This window comes from Manacus candei, unplaced genomic scaffold (assembly GCF_025592945.1).
Source record: "Manacus candei isolate 608988 ecotype Guabito, Panama unplaced genomic scaffold, ASM2559294v1 h1tg000008l, whole genome shotgun sequence".
Taxonomy (NCBI): domain Eukaryota; kingdom Metazoa; phylum Chordata; class Aves; order Passeriformes; family Pipridae; genus Manacus; species Manacus candei.
The window spans coordinates 29,652,433-29,670,330 of record NW_026138056.1 but is presented as its reverse complement, the minus strand read 5'-3'; the positions used below and the strand labels follow the sequence as shown (position 1 = coordinate 29,670,330).

The 17,898-nt window shown below is 41.3% G+C and overlaps 1 protein-coding gene across 5 annotated transcripts in view; it reads left to right on the top strand.

The window, feature by feature from the left end:
• PAG1 (phosphoprotein membrane anchor with glycosphingolipid microdomains 1) overlaps positions 1–17,898 on the top strand; it is a 115,702-nt gene that overhangs the window by 84,469 nt on the left and 13,335 nt on the right. For all 5 annotated transcript variants that reach the window (XM_051770340.1, XM_051770369.1, XM_051770360.1 and 2 more), the window contains 4 exons: positions 8,419–8,630; positions 11,199–11,250; positions 11,743–11,839; positions 14,814–15,403. In XM_051770340.1, coding sequence (XP_051626300.1) covers positions 8,506–8,630; positions 11,199–11,250; positions 11,743–11,839; positions 14,814–15,403 — 864 coding nt within the window. In that variant the 5' untranslated portion in view covers positions 8,419–8,505. The remainder of the gene's footprint in view (positions 1–8,418; positions 8,631–11,198; positions 11,251–11,742; positions 11,840–14,813; positions 15,404–17,898) is intronic.

Below are 17,898 nucleotides of genomic sequence, written 5' to 3'. Positions count from 1 at the left end.
ACAGTTACAAACAGGCCATGTTTAATATGAAAGAGCATCTAGTTCCAGGAAAAGCAAAGCTATCAGGAGTAGTTGTGTCAGAGCTGGAAAACACTTCACAAAGACAGCTTTCATTTCTATATGCTCTAAAGTATGCAGAAATTGTGGTCTAATTACCCCACTGCAGCCAGAAAGCAATATGGGAGATTGTGGGGGTGTGGGAAAGAACATAATAATGCTACAATTAAGCTGTAATCTTTGGCATGGTCACTCAGCAGATAAAGCTTTTCTGCTGTCGCATTTGAAACAGTCATTATTTGGCTGCTAAAGCCTGGGGAAAATATGTGGTGGTGTTCCTAGGGGCTGTTGCACAGAGGCTTCATTATCGTTTTCTTCCTCAGCAGCTGGCCACGCTGAGCTGATGCTCTGCTTTTGAGAGCTGTGGCCTCAGCACTCTGCTTCTCCCTGCTTGTGCTTCTGGAGGTTTGTACTGCTGGTACTGGAATGGCAGTAACGTTACTAGCCACTGTGGAATGAATTTGTGAGCTTTAAGTTATTAGTTTAAAAACCTGTTTGCTCAAGGCCTGATTTATAGTGGAAGCTACTTCTGTCAGAGATTTTTGAGCATATGGTTTGTATGCAGAAAGACCTTGTGAATGTGGGAAATAATTGTGCTAGCTACGTGACAAGTGAGGTGCATAATTATGCATGTGTATTAACCCCAGGATGCATACTATATCTCACGGAGACATAATCACATTCACATGCAATTATGCTCACCCTCCTTTGAAAATCTAGTTTTACAGCCTGCTAGAAAACCTTGCTAGTGACATCTCTTACCTTCTGAAATTCTCCACCATTTTAATAGAAACTTTTCCATTGCCTTGACGTGAGATCTTGAATTCACACGCTTAATAGTTCGTACAACTTTCCTGATTCTTTCCACTTTCCCAGATTTCTTTCTGTGGAGGAGAGGTTGCCTGTACTGCAGGCTCCTGTGGACTTGCTGAAATTCTACTGGGAACAGAAAGGAAAGAGTAGAAGGAGAGGTCAGGTCAACTTTGAATATGTTAACCTTGAGGTGACGTGGTCTGACAAGGCATGAATGAGTTGCTTGCAGTATGAATGCAGACTGTGACGCAGATCAGCATTTGCTACTGCAAAAAGCCTTTTTTAGTTTTTCTGCAATGCCACGGATAGATGGTTTCAGACAGACTTTGTTTCCCTTTAGGAGATGTTAAAGCTTAGAAGGGGTTAAAAGTGACCGGTGGCTTGGGACTCTTCAGTTTTGTCTTAGATCTATTTTTGCATTATAGAGCGCACGCATCCTTTGATAAGCCAGCTATGATTTCCGTAAAAGTAGATACACTGGGGAATTAGATCAGAACCTCATTATTCTGCTGCTGCACAAAGCAGAAACATGAACTATTTTGAAAGCTTATGGCGTGCACGGTCTCTGCAAGGCTTGTCTGACAGCCTGCAAGAGCAGCTCAGTCCATGTCAGTAATTCCTTCCAGCATCAGGCTTTCAGGACCAGGCCTTAATTATGTGCACATTTGGTCTTCACTGCTTGGAATAAGACATGTCTATCTTGAACTGTTCTCATTAAGTGGATGCTGTCAAGCCAAGCAGCTCAAGACATAACTGCACCAGAACAGTTTTAACCTGTTGTAAGAAAGGATCTGTCCTGATTTAGTGCATAGGAACCTCCAAAGTGAAACGCAGTAGGTACTGCATGAGAAAGGTGATCTTGGTTTTAAGGTTTGTGTAGTTCAGTATTGGATCTACATTTAAACAGCTAAAAGCCAAAAGAAGGCATCACAGATGCAGAAACAGTAAATCGACTGATTACAAATTGGTCTTACAACTCTTTTACAGTGCATTTGAAGAAACTTCACAATCTTGATGCTAGGGCACTGTGGTGTTAGGAGAGGTTTTGCCAGGCAGGACCTCAATCCACACAGTAATCCTGTTGCCTGCTGGGCCCAGAAACATTTAATTGCAATTGCTTTTGTTCACTTAACACCAACATAAAACAAGGATAACTGTTTGTATATTCAGGTTGTTTCACAGTGTCATCTGTTTCAATGTGGCAGCACCTGAAAATTATCTGATATTTCTCTTTTTGATAAAATTTCAACATCTTTGTACTTACTTTATTAGGTTCTCATGCATGCTTATTGTTATTTTGATATCTTTGTGTAGTCTTTGTCACCTATAACAGAGGTGGTTGCCCCAGGCAGCAAACAGAACTGGGAACTGGGAGAGAGAGAGAAACCAAAGTGTGTAGAAAGCTGGACATGTCCTGTGGTAAAGAAGTACTGAGAGAAGGAGTTCTAGCACAGGGGGATCAAGGTCCAAAGGTCCCATTGTTATCAGATGCTCAATCTGAGACAGGAAGGATCTGGTTTTACCAAGTTAGAACAGCCTGAAGCATAATTTTGGCTGCAGTCAAAAGGTTCTTTCTCAAAACTAATCCCAGGCACCACTGAGGAGTTAATTATGGTCAGAGACCAGTCCTGGAAGATAATTTGGATACAACCACCATTCTATGGAGAATAAGAAAGTTTAGAGTGTGGGCTTGGGCTGTACAAGACAATTATCTTTAACATGTTTCATTTACTGCTATGGATCCAACCTTAATGTTCAAAGCACAACTCCCACCAGCTTCTGCAGACGGGCTCCAAACAAGGACTTGCAGTAGGAGATACCTATAAAAAGTTTGGCCCAAGTATTTTGCTCACACAAGAACAAATGCAGCCCTGATGATGTCACAAAATTTGGGTGTAACACCGTATTAGGTTATGCTGTCAGGAGTCCACCAGCTGTGGCAAGTTACAGAACGGAGGCACACAGGAGCTGCCTCCAGCTGCTCTGCTGTTAAGGCTTGCTTAGGCCTCATAGTGGAAAGGTCAGAAAACACATTCAATTTAAAATCAAGAGGTTTAAATAAGGTTTTTTTGGGTAAAGGAAGGGTGCTTTAAGTTCATTTTAACCCAGTTCGGCATAGTGCTACACTTAAGGTCATGCCAAGAGCACAAATGGGATTTCCCTGCCAGTGGCATGGTATTTCCATGCATGCAGAGAACAATCCTGACATGAAAATAGTGCTGGATTGAGTAAAGTGCATCTGCCATGTCCTCCCCCTTCTCTAAATCAAGTCTGTAGTTTGGTGTGAACTCTGGTTGGTACAGGAGTTGTGGATTGCCTGTCTTTGGGCTTTTTCTTTAGGGTGGCCTGAGGGTGTCACATACAAGGGAGGTGCTCGGTCTTTGCGCACTTGGAGATAACACTGTGCCCACTGGTGCCTGAGATGGGTCTAAAGTTGCCGAGGGAGCTTTTTGGAGAAGGTCTCCTGTAGGATACTGGCTTCATAGAGAAAGTCTGTTTTCAGGATTTAGAGGAACAGAAGATAAAAAGCTCTGTGTCCTCCACATGCGCAGGACAATTTCTTTTGCTGTCTCTTTGTTGTAGCTCAGGTTTCCAGTTCTGGTTTTATGGTTGAATGACAGCATTTGCAGCTGGATGTAGACAAGAGGACATTAGTTTCATACTTCTGAGTCCCTGTTTCAGTTTATAGGTCTACATATCTTGTACTTCCCTATTTTCTGGTTTAACGCAGCTCTCTGGGGGCTTGCTACTGGAGTAATAAAAATCTCATTTAAAAATTCTGACCTTCTTCCCCACTCTCCATGCTCCTTGCTAGGTCTGTGCTCTTGAGGTGGGGGGGGGATCTTCTGACTTGGGTGACCTCACTAACCTGTTTTGCACTGGGCATAGGAGGGGTGGGAAGGAGAAGAAGAGCAGTAGGAGACTGAGCAGCTGAGAAAGGAGCCCTTGACAGGCGAGCATGTGAATCTCCTGGGCAATGCCCCCGTTAGCCGAATACAGCCTGACAGCCCAGGACAAGGAGTCGCAGTCCCAAAGCCCTCCATGAATCTCTCCTGTCCTGTTGTGTTTGGCTTCTCGCATTTAAAGTCGCTCAGCTGTCAGAACAATTTTTCTCTTGCCTATGCTCCATCTATAATTCATTATGAAACCCAGAGAGGTGAAGCTGTTGGTTTTTCCCACTCTTCCTCCTCTGGAAGCCGTGGGCTGAGTGTGGTTTGCAGCAGGACATGAATGAAACTGCTCTAAAACCCATAAGCCAAGGGGAAGGTGGTGGGAAAGGGACACGCTGCCATCTCCTGCTGGGCCACCAGGCCACAGCGTCTGGCTCTCACAAGCACAGCCTGTATGTGCATCACCATAAGCTCAGGCAGGTCTTTGCTCAGAAAATCCAGGCCAGATCCTGGACCTGAAGTTCATTGGGTCTTTCAGATCCCAGGCTTCAAAGGTGTTCAGGTCTCAGTCCAAGCTTTTGCAGCAGCTTCCCCACTAGTTAAAATTTACACTCCATGTGCTCCCCAAAGTAGCAGCCTATGAATCTGCTTCACTCCACATAGAGGTGGGACCAAATTTGTACTTGTCCATCATGCATTCCCCTCATCATCAACTCAGGCTGAACTGCCTCAGCTTTGCTTTATTCCTGCAACAGTTGCAAGCAAAAATAACACATTATTCATCATAAAAGTGTGGGTCATGCAATGAAATATCTGTTGTTCTGAAACCGCAAACATAATTGATCATTTAAGTGCAATTTTGAGGAAATGGCTACAGGTGTTATTTGTCATATGGGTTCCAATAATTGCAAACATTTATGTCTAAAAAGCAGAAAGAATTTCCCACAAGAAGGAGAAATTTTATCCAGTATAGTGGAAGGATTAGTTTTCTGAAGTGATAGTGACTTTGAAACATGAACACAGACTGTTTTCAGTTTGCCATGGATGAAATAACCAGATTTCTTACTCAGATGTTCCAGGCCCATTTCTGTTACCCTTATTTAGAGTTCAGCATCTCCAGGAGCTTGTGTAGAAATATCTGCAGAAAGGGTGTATGGAGATATCTGTGGAAGAAATCTTCATCTTACAAGATCATTACATAGGAAAATCATTAAAAAAAAAAAAAAAACACAAACCAAAACCAGTTCCATTGACCATTATTCTGTCTCAGCAATGTCTTTCTGCAAGGTTGAACTATTTGAATCTGACAGCCTTGCGGTGGTGGAGGTAGGACCTTTTCCAGCCCGACAGATAAAGGGCCCCTTGTGAACTCCATCTGTAGCAACAGCTCTGTAACATCCAGCTCTGAAGCACCCTCCCAAGAGCCACAAATCCCAGCTCCTGAACGGAGAGATTCACCAGGGGGCAGCACAATATCACTTTTCATTGTAAAAGCAGGAGTTAATCATTTCAGCTGTCTGAGAGCTTTTGGAAATTAGCTGCTTGTTGTTCCATCTTTATCATTGCAAGTAAGTTTCTCTTTAAAGCTAGTCTCTGTAGCATCTCCAAAATCCAAGGTATTAGGCAGACATTAATATTTTACAGTCCAGGCATTCACCTAGCAGAACAAGAAGGAGTCCAGACCATTGTGTTTTCAATGTGTCTCTCTGGCAGGTGCCTACCCAGGCTTGGTTGGGGCAGCTGAAGGGTACTGGTCCCGATTCAATTACTTCAGAAACTCTTCTGTGTTAAGGGCACCAGCCTGAGTAAATACTATTTCATCCTCATCTTTTGGGAGGCATTAAACAGAAGGAGTAAGCCCTCTGATGTCACTACATGAGAAGGGTTCACAGAGGGTGAATGCAGACTCATATAATCATAGAATGGCCTGGGTTGGAAATTATCTTAAAGATTGTCTAGTTCCAACCCCCTGCTGTGGGCAGGGACACCTTCCACTAGACCAAGTTGCTCAAAGTCCCATCCAGCTGGGCTTTGAACACTTTCAGGGATGGGGCATTCACAACTTCTCTGGGCAAGCTCTTACAGTGGCTCAACTGCCCTCTCTGTAAAAAAATTCTTCCTAATACCCTCTTTCAGTTTAAAGCCATTGCCCCGTGCCCTGTCACTACATGCCCTTGTAAAAACACTCTGTCTGGCTTTCCTGTAGGTCCCCTTTAGGTACTGAGGAAGGCCAGGGTTTTTTCTTTTATATTGACTTCTGGTTGTCCTGTATACTGCACAGCTTCTAGGTCCTCTAGCACTTACACCAAACTCTTACCTTTCAAGGAGCTAAGAGGGGTCACTGGTCACATCTTGCCTGCTCAGCTTCCTTTATGGAGGGCTTCATCTGTCATCAGTCCATTCCTAGTTATTACTCTATTCTACACATATAACTGGTGTCTCCAGTGGTTGCCTCCCCTGGTTCAAGTGCCACTGTACTTTTCTGTCCTTTTCTGACCTCTTTCTCTCAACTTACAGTCAAAGCAATTCTTGCTCTTTTCCTGTAAATTAACTACATCTTCTGTCTTGGTCGTTCCCTTTGCTATTTTGGCTTCTGCCTGGTGGGATGCCTCATGTCTAGCATCAATCTCACACTTCACTCCTGACATCATACGTAGAACTCCCTTGACTGTCTCTCTCTGATCTCAGTCCTTTTGAAGTTCAGTCTGAACTCCATCTGCTCCTGCTCATCCCAACACTTACTAACTCTGTACTGAAGTCTTCAAAGATGCAGCTTTTCCATGGGGCTGCTCCCCATGTAGCCTTAGCTTTCCTTAGCTCAAATGTTATCTTTATTTAAAGGCCAGGAGCCTTAAGAATATATATTTAGAACAGAAGAATAATTTTTCCCACCATATTAGCTTATGTTACACTGCTTAGTCTTCTGAGAGGAGTATAGTATTGTTCTTCAGAGTAGGTACAAAATTATCAACTTAGTAGAATTATTTAAATATCTTTCAAGGCAGCTCTGTGTCTGCTTTAAAAGGAAATAAATATGTGTTTCTGTTTTAAGAAAATAATTTTTAAATCCCTGTTCTTTTTCTTATATTTTTATTTGCCCAGTATTTTGGGGAGAAAAACAGTTTCTTTTTTCATTTGAATTTGTTTTTATCACTTGGGAAGACTAAGGAAGAAAAGACAACAAAAATGTCTTTGAAAATTCACAAAAAATAAAAGTTGAAAAGAAAAATACTTTCTGTTCAAAGCCCTTAAAAAAGGTTTGGAGTTAAAGGCAGCCAGCACAGTGTGCTTTGTAATGTTTTTTGCCATCTTTTGTTTGTTGCTTCCCATTTCAAGGTATATCCATGCCATTATTATCTAAAAGAAAAAAAATTAAAAAGCTTTATCCACTGTGGATTAATTGGAAAGAGTTGCTGCTTCTTGGAAGGAGTCCAGAAGTCTGATCTTGCATGGTCAAAACCAATGAGCCCATTTTATGCAGGAACAGAAATGTCACTAGTAATAACTACCCAGTCACATAGCTTAGTTGTTAAGTATGTTCTCTGATTCACCAGATTTCCTTTGATCAGAATGGTCTTTTTCTGGAAATCAGTTTTTCTGGTGAGATTTTAATAAAGAAATGGCAATATGTTTTTTGATGCAGGTATACCTAACTGAATTTGCTGTTACAAACTATGCTTCTGCTGCAGAGAAAAAAAAATAGGTACATACATATTTCATATATAAAAATATATCTGTGAAAGTATATGCATTAAAGTAAGTCTTAAAGTCTGGCTGAAAGCCTGTAAATGGACTTTGCATAACCTCTTCCTAAATTATGGAGAAACGGATAACTTCAGAAGTGCAGAATGAAAGACCTCTTTTTAATTTTGCCATGTCAACAATGTATTACATTAAAAATATGTAAAGAATTCTAGAATATATTGTATACCAAAACTTATATCACCTAAATTGTGTTTACCTGGAATGTTTTCTCCAGGGGCTGTTCTGCTGTAGCAAAAGCTGTGTTTATTCAAGTTGTTAAAAACCACCCTGTCTACTTTTCCCTGTTGTTTTCTTAGACTCAGGGGGGGAGAAGCAAAAAAAGAAAGTTCCATATTGTTACTCTCCAGGCATACTATTAAGAAAATACGACTTACCTGCTGCAAGAAAGGTTTTTGTAGTATTCCTTTCAAAGACTTATGTAGATGATTTGCCATTACACTTTAAGCCTCGAATCACGTGCAGGCAGGAGACATTGAGAGGGAAGAAGCTGCCTGCTGCAGCTCTCTTTTTGGCTTTTTAAATTTGCAGAAGTTGTAGTTGGTTTTGAAAGCTCACTTTCCAATTAAATTAGCAAATACCACCACAAAGTAGATTTTTTTTCCCCTCAAAGTGGGTTTATAAACTTCCTCCTGAAAATACAAGTACAGAGATACTGTACCTTTTATTCACATTGAGATTGTAGATAGGTAGCATCCTGTGTTAATATTTAGCAAATTTGTTCTATATTGACATCAGAAATGTAGCTGAAAATCTCTTTGGCCTGGCTGGCTTGTACCTGAAACTGGTTTTTGTAAGATCTGGATTTGAAAATCTCTCCCGCCAGACTTGTAGCTGTCAGGTTCATTATCTTCAAAATTTCTATTAAGCTCTAATGGTGTTTTATTTCCTGCAGAAACAGAAGGTGCATGCAGCACAGATGCCAGCCTTCTCCAAGGAGTAACCTCTTCATCCCCAAGTGACACTAGCTCCTGCTAGTACCATGGGGCCAGAGGGTGGTTTCTTAGGCAGTGGACAGATCCACATCATCCTGTGGGGGAGTTTGGCAGCCATGACAACACTTTTGTTCCTCACCTTCCTCATCTTCCTTTGCTCCAGCTGCAACAGGTAAGGCTCGGGAGCTTAGCACGCAGTAATGGTTCTTATGTCATTTAGTGCAGAGATTGACATAGCTTCACTAATAATTAGTTAGCAGGAAATACTGAGGACTTAGGTACAGAAATAAAAAAAGTACAGTAAAAAATCTGTTTTCAGAGCAAAACTGAATTGGAACAGTTCTGTTCTTTCTAAAATGTTTTTTTTTCTTTTGCTGTGAAAGAAGTACACTGTTTTTGCTTGTTTGGTGGTTTTCTCTAAGATGAAGCCTGGAGCACAGGTGGACACTGACTGTTAGCAGATCACACCAATAAGCTGAAACTGAGAACATTAGGTGGGCTGAACAGGACCAAAAAAGTATAGATAAAAAGGAAAGGAAAGCGAATTTTATGTATTTCAGCTTTGCTTTGGCTATTCCTGAAGTCTAGGGAATTGATCCTGCCACTCAAGCAAAACTGAGGAAGAATCAAATGGTGATACTAATTAATGTCTTATACCTCATCCTTATTTTCTTCTCCATAAGAGAGTTCGATTTCACCAACACAGGCACTTCTACTGACTTTGTTTATTCACATTTCAAGGCCCCTTCATGACATCTAAGCTGTGCCCTGCTGACTGCACAGGGGAGCTGGGCAGCCTGCACTCCATCCATGATGCCCTTCCATCAGGCCAGACTAGCCAGACCCTTCCCTACGAGAAGTGGGACTGCTGTGGTCCATACTGCTGTATGCTTTTACAAGCATAGCTCAATCAGCCAAGCCTATGGGGGAAAAAAAACCCTATCCATGATTCAGTACAGCAGCAAAATCTGTGGTTTGGATGCTTATGCCTATAGGAGCATATGCTTTCACCCTTCAGCATTGAGAGCATTGAGGCAGCTTCAGTGGCAGCTGTGTGGCCACTCAGAAGAAATGCTTTTCTAAGCCGTTCGGTGATATTTCAGTATCTTCCTATTACCACAGTTTCCAGTAATACCTGAGTAAAAAAAGAGTAGAAATATATCTTTTTAATTTATTTAAAAGTCAAAACCTACTTTAAAAATTCTTTAGCCCAGAAACTTTGCATTTAGCTACTATGTTTAATCTTAAAGGCCTTTTCCAACCTAAATGACTCTATGATTCTGTGTTTTGTCTTGTAACACACCAATCCTTGAAAAATCTCTGGAAAGATGAGTCAAACCACTGAGTATGTGTTTGCAATTAGAGATATACACTGCCAGAAACATTCTGGTGATGTTCTATTATAAATTCTTGTGTTGCTAGTCTGGACACTATCTTTTGTTTCAGGTCATTCTGTAGGGGAGGTTGTTTACACATAAATGCAATTATACAAAATTTGTTCCTGGCTTACACTTCAAAAATGGATGAGAATATGCAAAACTGGATAAAATCTGTTCTAAAAGATCAGAGTCAGAAATACTTACAGAGAGGAAATTAAGCATTTAACTTCCGCTGCTCTGCATTGGTGCAGCCTTACTTGCTGTTTTCTGATTTCCCAATTAGGTAGAATTTTAACAGTTGCTAATGTGGGAAGTACTTTAGAAGAAGACTGCAGACTTTAGAAGAAGCATATGTTTCATATTGTCAGTATTTTCTCACCTTTTTACTTGCCTTTTCATCTAGGGGAAGTACTAATGTTACTTTAAGCTTATTATTAGAGTATTTCTGAATAAGAGCTGTATTTCCAAAATTGTAAAAACTGGAAACATAATCCATACTTTAAGCCCTGTGAAGTACCCCGTGATGCAGGATTCCTTTAAAAATGTAGAGTTCTGCTGCTATGAAATTTGTAGGCCTTTTTGAACTGTTCATGCTTATTATTAATTCTAACTAGCATTCTGAATGGGAGTAGGCTGGATTTTTTTGGCCTTTTCTAATTCTTCATAAGATAAACACCTTTTAATGGCACAGTTTAAGGAACTCCCCAGGTAGTCTATCAGCAAAACATGTGTATCTGAGCATTTCAGATATGATTAAATTGAATATAATAATATTTTTATTATCACAGAATCATAGAATGGCCTGAGGTGGGAAGGACCTTAAAGATCATCTAGTTCCAACCCCCCTGCCATGGGCAGGGTCATGTTTCACTAGACCAGATTGTTCAGAGCTCCATCCAATCTAGCCTTGAACACTTCTAGGGATGGGCCCAGCTTCTCTGGGCCTCTTGTTCCAGTGCCTCACCACCCTCCCAATAAAGAATTTTTTCCTAATATCTAATCTAAACCTACTTTTTTCAGTTTGAAACCATTGCCCCTTGTCCCATCTCTACATGCTCTGGTAATTATTTACATTATCTTGTAATTATCAACAGTCACTCCTCACTTTGATCTTAGGCTGAATGAGAAAAAGCTTTGTGTGTGTTTGTTGTACCTCTTCAGTTTTGTTTACCACCATCCTGCCTTGATGGTGTCCTTACATAGACGTCATACCAATCCCTGTAATAATTTTCCATTATTCCATTTTCAATATTATTGTGAATTGCAGTTCTGTTTCTTGCAGCTGGGTAAGGTCTATTAATGATTGGCATTCGTATATTAGCATAATTTATAGTAACAGTTCATATGCCTTTTTCACTAAGGGAAAAGAAGGCCAGACATCAGAATGGAGATCATGAAAATCTGATGAATGTGGTAAGTGTTTGTTTCTGGCAGCCTGTGTCTGTCTTGTGGTTGGTTTGTACCAAGCTCCTTGCAAAATACCACAGATTAGAAAATAGCTCAGGAATTTCTAAGAGGTTGAGCAAGGGAATCTTTAAAAGTTGCAGAACAGGAAGAGGAGGAGAACTTACGTAGGTCCTGATAATCTGCGCTTTCTCAATGCTCTTTCTTCCACTGTTGTACTTCAGATCTCCCACCTTTCCGTCACTCTGTTTGCAGTGAAAGTGCAGTGTACCCTTTGTCAGCTGCTCCCTCCTCAGGGGAGATCACTCTGGACATACTTGCTTTTATTTGCTTTAAGATCTGTAAACACAGGCACATAAATCTTTGAGTATAGTTGGCATGGTTTGACTCTCCTGCCAGTAATACCTGTGAGTCAGAGCTCCAGAGATCAGAATGAAATTTGTTGGATATCTATTCATGCGAACATTTATTCTGATCCAATGGTCAATATTTGTGTTGCAGCCTTCTGACAAGGAGGTTTTCAGCCATTCCATCACAAGTTCAGCTACAGAGCCCCCCCCAAACAGTGAACAGAACGGGGCACTCAGCAACGGTGAGGGTGAGTAGCGGCAGCCCCTGTGGGTGGGATGGGTGAGCTGCACCATCCCAGTGCTCACAGCTCCCACCTTAGCTGCACACTGGTGATCCCTCCAGTCCTAGGTTTCTAGCCTTTGTGCTTTCCAAGCACACAGTTGTGCCATTTGTCTGAATACTCTGCTCACCTCTGAAGGTCTACACAAGATCACACAGAACTTATGACCAAGTTAAAAAGTGCTGTGAACTCATTTGCCTTGCTGGTAAGTCGATGGAGATGATCATCCCATGGAGATGATCATCCCATGGAGATGATGGTGTTTTGGGCTGCATGTCCACTGCTGGGTGTGCTCTGGGACAGCCCTCTACCCCAGGTCCCAGTCCTCCACGCCAGCCAGCACTGGAAAGGTGCTAAGGTCCTCCCCTGGGCCACCAGGCCTTGGCCACCAAGCCATAGCTGCAGAGTGACCAGACCATCTGGCAAAGAATTTGACATTCCGTAATCTTGGCAAACTATGGAACTGAGATAAAACCAGAAGATGTAGTTGTACCTTAGAGCTTCAGAAATGCTCCAGGAGACTGTGGAAATACTTCACGTGCTCCAGGGACTACAGCTTGGGATCATAGTCCTGCACTGTGAGAGGCTGTCACTTATATTTTTGTATTTTAGAAAACACGCAACATAAATAGGCTTCCTTTTTTTTTCCTCAGTCTTTGCTTTGCTGAACACTCAAAATGATTCACCCTGAAGTATCACTGGAAAATATTTTACTTAGCTGCACCTAAAAATAAACTCACTCTAGCTCAGAGCCACTGGGAACCAACTGTTGTCTTCACACTAGGCACCAACACCAGGGGCTGCACTCCAACTTACAGCTCACCTCCTCATCTCCTTCTGTAACCAGAGGCTAAGCTATTCAGTCTTTATCCCTCAGACATAAGTATCCAAAGACGTTTTTAACTTCGTTTTTGCAGCTAATTGCTGCTTCTCTCCATTGGCTTGTTGTGTATGTAGGTGTGTGGTTCCCAGAGGCACTTGGTGCAGAGATCAAAGCCCTGGAGAAGGGAAGGATTTCTCTCTACCATGAGTCACCACATGTGCAGCTGTCAGAGCTGCTGTCAACCAGCAGACAGTTTTCAGACTGTCTCATATTACTCAGCTTACACTCTGCGTAACATCCCTTCTGAATAATAGGAACCAATGCGCTTTAGTTTCTCAGTTATATTTTATGCACTCTTTTTGTTAATAGTTCTTTTTATTACTGTTTCTGCTAGCTTTTTGAGTAGGGGCAGGGCTATAGAAGCAGAACCATCAAGTGATGTGTTTTTTTTCCTTTACCCAGCCTGCCAGCATTGTCTTATCTATGCCAACCCCTTGGCTACACCAACCATTTTTGTGCTACTACCCATAACAACAGAAGCACAGAAACATGAGCTCTTATTACTTCTGATTATCCCCTCCAGGATGAACTGGGGGTGTGTGCTGTCTGGGTTCTGTGGCGGTGCTCTGCACAGCACAGAAATCCCTGAAGCAAGGGCCAGAGAAGCAAAACATGTTCCAGCTTCTCCAGGATGGTTCCTGATGTCCTCCAGAAAGTCTACAGGCATCCCAGGCAGTGAGTAGGACAACCTGCCTGTCTCCTGTTCCTCCCCATGTTTTATGCAGGAGCTAAGTAAATAAAGGAGGATGTTTTCCTTCTCCCATCTCCCATTCAGACAGTGATTACCATCTTATACCTCCAGTTCCATCCTGAGTTTTGCAGTCAGGGTTTGGCTCCTTGCAGGTGCTGACCATGTCTGCATGCCCTAAGCGTAAGAAAAAGCAACATCCATGGCAAGTGCCAAATCAAGGGCATTGATTGGTTTGGCAACACTTTATGTCATCATGTCAAACACATGGAAGGACATGGAAGAATGGGTTGATTTTGCTGAGAGAGTACTGTAGGAACCTAACAGTAAAGCTATTCAGAAGAAGTAAAACTATTCAGAAGAAGAAGAAAAATAAAGCTATTCAGAAGTGGTTTTTTAAAGAAACAGTGTAAGGTGAAGTTACATACCATACACTACCTGAAACATGCTTGTATATGCCCATGTATACATCCCTGAATGCATGTAAATGTCATACATGTGCAGTGTAAGATGAGAAGCCCCACAGATTTCAGTCCCTGATACCCTCTAGTGATAGTGACACATGGCCCGCTTCTGGGGCTTAAAGCAACATGTTCTGCCTAACACTACGTTCTGAAGTCTAGTCTTCTCTTTTGTGCATATGGCCAGCTTGTTAGTAGGTTGTCAATCTACATTATGTGCTGCGAGACTAAGAGAATTATGGCATAGCCTTCCAGTGAGGAGCTTCTGGTGTAGCATGCAGGGAGTCTGGCTGTGGCAGGGCTGAGCGAAGTGCAATTCCAGTGAGAATTTGGCCAGCATGTTAAACAAGGTGATGGATGGGTAGGGAGGAAGCAAGAACACTTTCCTTTTGATTCCAAAGAATAGGAAAATGGAAACAGGAAAATCTAGCAATGATTTTTTTTTTTTTTTAAATCTAGCAAGGATTTTTTTTTTTTAAATCAGCAAGGATTTTTTTTCAAGACACTTGGTTTGAGGCTTCCCACCTGTTTCCCATCTGAGACTCCTGAGCACTTTGTAATCATTCAGTGAAACTGAGTACAAGGCATCTGAATATCCATGCACACTTGCACCTACCCTCCTTGTCCCCTGTTCTTACAGTAAATGCTGTTGCCATATAATGTGACTTTGGGGTGTATAGACTTTTTTAGATGTTGTGAGAAATATATTTTAGCAGTAGAGTGCAGAAATCTCTGTAACTGAAACTTTTTGATAAACAAAAACCATGGTGACCACTAGACATTTCCAGGCAGTAGTATCATTTATCCTTTCCAATGTGTCACAAAAACAAAGTGATATAGAGAGTACCAAATCGCACTGACCCCTTACTTATGCATTTGTTTGAAATACTTCTTTGTAATTTTCTTTAGTTCTTTCCGAAGACAGTACAACTGCCTGTATCCAGCCTTATGAAGAAGTACAGACATCTGATCTACCAGATCAACAGGATAGTCTTGGAAAGTCTATAAAATGTCACCAGAGCCGGGAACTACCCAGTATTCCCCCTAACACAACCATGGAAACCATCATCTCAGCTAGAAATGCAGAAAATGACCAAGGTCTCGGAATGGAAGGGCCTTATGAAGTCTTGAAAGACAGCTCCTCTCAGGAGAACATAGTTGAAGACTGCTTGTATGAAACTGTGAAGGAAATTAAAGATGTTGGAGCAGTAGTCAGCATGGAAGGGAACTGTAACAGCAAATCAAAGACTTCACTGACAGTTTCTGAAGGTCAGAATCAGATTCCTGAGGGCAGAATTGAATCAGCAGAATATGCATCTGTTGACCGAAATAAGAAGAGTCGCCAAAGTGCTAATTCAGAAAGTCCTCTTGACAACATACCAGATGTAGAGGATGAGCTTCCCCCTCCGGTACCCATGAAACTTCTTGATGAAAATGAGAATGTGCAAGAAAAACAAGTGGAAGAAGAAGTGACAGAAGGGGCAAGTAAACCAGAGAAGGTAAATACTGCAAATACTTGTCCTCATCAAACAGCCAAATAATGACAGAGAACATATGGGTGGGAGAGGATTTTATTTTTTAGTAACAAAAAATGCCAAGAAAAAAAAATGACACTTAAGGTGATGCAAGACTAAAGTAGGGAAACATGGAAGTGTACAGGATAGTCTTTGCATTATAGGCATGTATTCATTCTGTTGCAGCCTATATTTTTGATTGTTGCAGTTATGCATTACATAAAGCTTTTCCCAAATATTATCCTGGAATTACATAGGCAGCCTCTGCTTCTTTGTTTAACATACTTGTGGAAGCTATTAGAATGGGTATCTCATATCTCTGTCAGCATCTATATCTTGTAAAGAATCCCCCTCTTCTTTTATTCTAATGAAACCACAATTAAAAAAAAGGAGAGGAGGGCATCTTTGGTGGATGCCCTGACTTTCAGTGTGCCTCCTTTGTTGGGCCACCTTGTCATTGCTGTGGAAGTGTTAGGCACCTGCTCAAAGCAACTCTTCTTGTCTCTCTCTGTAGGAGAGAGGGACAGAAAGAGAGAGAGATTGCAGCAGTAGGCTTTTATATTTGTCAAATCCTGTATGTCACATATAAACACAGTAATGAATTTCTACCTGCTGAAATCATGGCCAAAAGTTAAGTTTTCTCAGCAGCTTATTTTTTGTCCCTAGGAACAGTCGTGGTGAACTCCTTGAAAAATAGAATGATGACATTTTCAACAATTTATTTTCCATCTGTAGTTTTTAACCAGAATTCATTTTAAGGAATGCTTTTGGTTCATTGCATGGACTTTTCATAAACTGTTGAGTCTGCATTTTTCAGAACTAGTTTAGATATTTTCTTAATTTTGAATAAAAGAACCGTGATTTTAGAAGATTTTTGGTGTCTGAGTCATCAAATAATATTTGGTATTGATGAACATTTCAAAAAAATTCTTTAAGATGCAATTTTTAATGTAAATATTTACCTGAAAAATCATAGCAGAGCTGAGGTATTTCTTCTTGTTTCTGGTTGTTCTCTTATTTGAAGTATTTCAGTAATCCAGGCAAAAGGCAAAAAAATACCTTGTTAAATAACTAACTAACCATGTAACCAGTAAAGCACAATAGAGTCCAAATGAATAAACAGAAGACTACTCATAATACAAAAATTGTTTAGCTAGACTCTTCAGTGCACATTCTTACAAATAATGAGCTCATCAAGTAAAAAAATAAGACATGATTGTCAACAAGAATCCACCAACATTCACCCCTCCCAGATTCAGGCCATAAGTAATTTCTAATTAAACTTTTACAGAAACAGATTTCTGTAACAGTGACATTTTTCCTGCCAGGTGTGAAAAGACTTGCAGAAAATCATTGTGTTTCCCAGTCACTGATACAAAGGAAAAAGCCTTTGCTGCTCTGTAGCTCCCCAGCACACCATGTATGCAGTGTCAGTAACTGCAAGGAGTGGGAATTGATTAAAATGGTTCAGGTTTTGAAGGATTAATCAAGAGATGACACATGCAGTCCCCTAAGTGCCAGGGAAAAAAGTGTTTGTCTAATTAAAATTTATTCAGAGCTGAAGCCATCCCGAGTTAAAGCTTTGGCAGCATCAGATCATTCCCGCGCTTGCTGCTGGGTACATGCATTATGCATCGAAGCGTGTGCCTGTCCTGTCCTTGAGAGCTACAGCTGCAACAGAGTTGGAAATGGTAATTGATGGAATATATAAATGTCATTATTGTTGGCATTGTGTGGGGAGGTGGTTGTGGGATTGTTTTTCTGTTGTGATCATGATAATTTTCCCCTCTATTTTGCTGCCTCAAACAATGCAGAGCAATGCCTGTTTTTCTCTACGTGGCAACCCAAGCCAAGACGTTTATGGAAATGTATGTTGTACTGATAACTCTTTTTAGTTGGATACCATAGGTGTTTCTTTTCACTTCCTCTTCTGTGCGGCTACTTAGCTGCCCTGCCTAACATGACATCTGTATCCCAAACTCTTCAACGTTCTGCCCTGGCCCTGATGAAGACAGTTTGTGTGGAAGTCATTCAGGACTCAATCACAACAATTAGGCTTTGCTTTAATAGGGCCCAAAGAAGGGACAGGCAGCCAGGCTGCTTGTGTAACCAAGGCTCGTACCTGCCAACCAAGAGAGAACAGACCGTGTCCAAGCTGTTTCAGTCTCACCTTTGAAAAGAGGGCAGCCAGGGTGATCCCCAGGCAATGCCAGTTCCTGAAGCACACAAATTTGGGAGAGAGCTAGGTGGACCAAGCCAGAGACCGTTCTAGTATATAGCAGCATGAAATGGATAAAGCATCTTTTTAAGAACTGGGTGTGCAATAAACAGGTGAAAATTAAGTATCCAAACTGGTTATTGGCTGTGACCCAGCAAAATCTTTTGTAAGACTTTGATGAAGAAGGACACCTTTAATAGCACGAGGCTTCTTATAGGCCTCTATCACCTGCAAAACTTGAGCATAGTTCTTCTAATAAAAC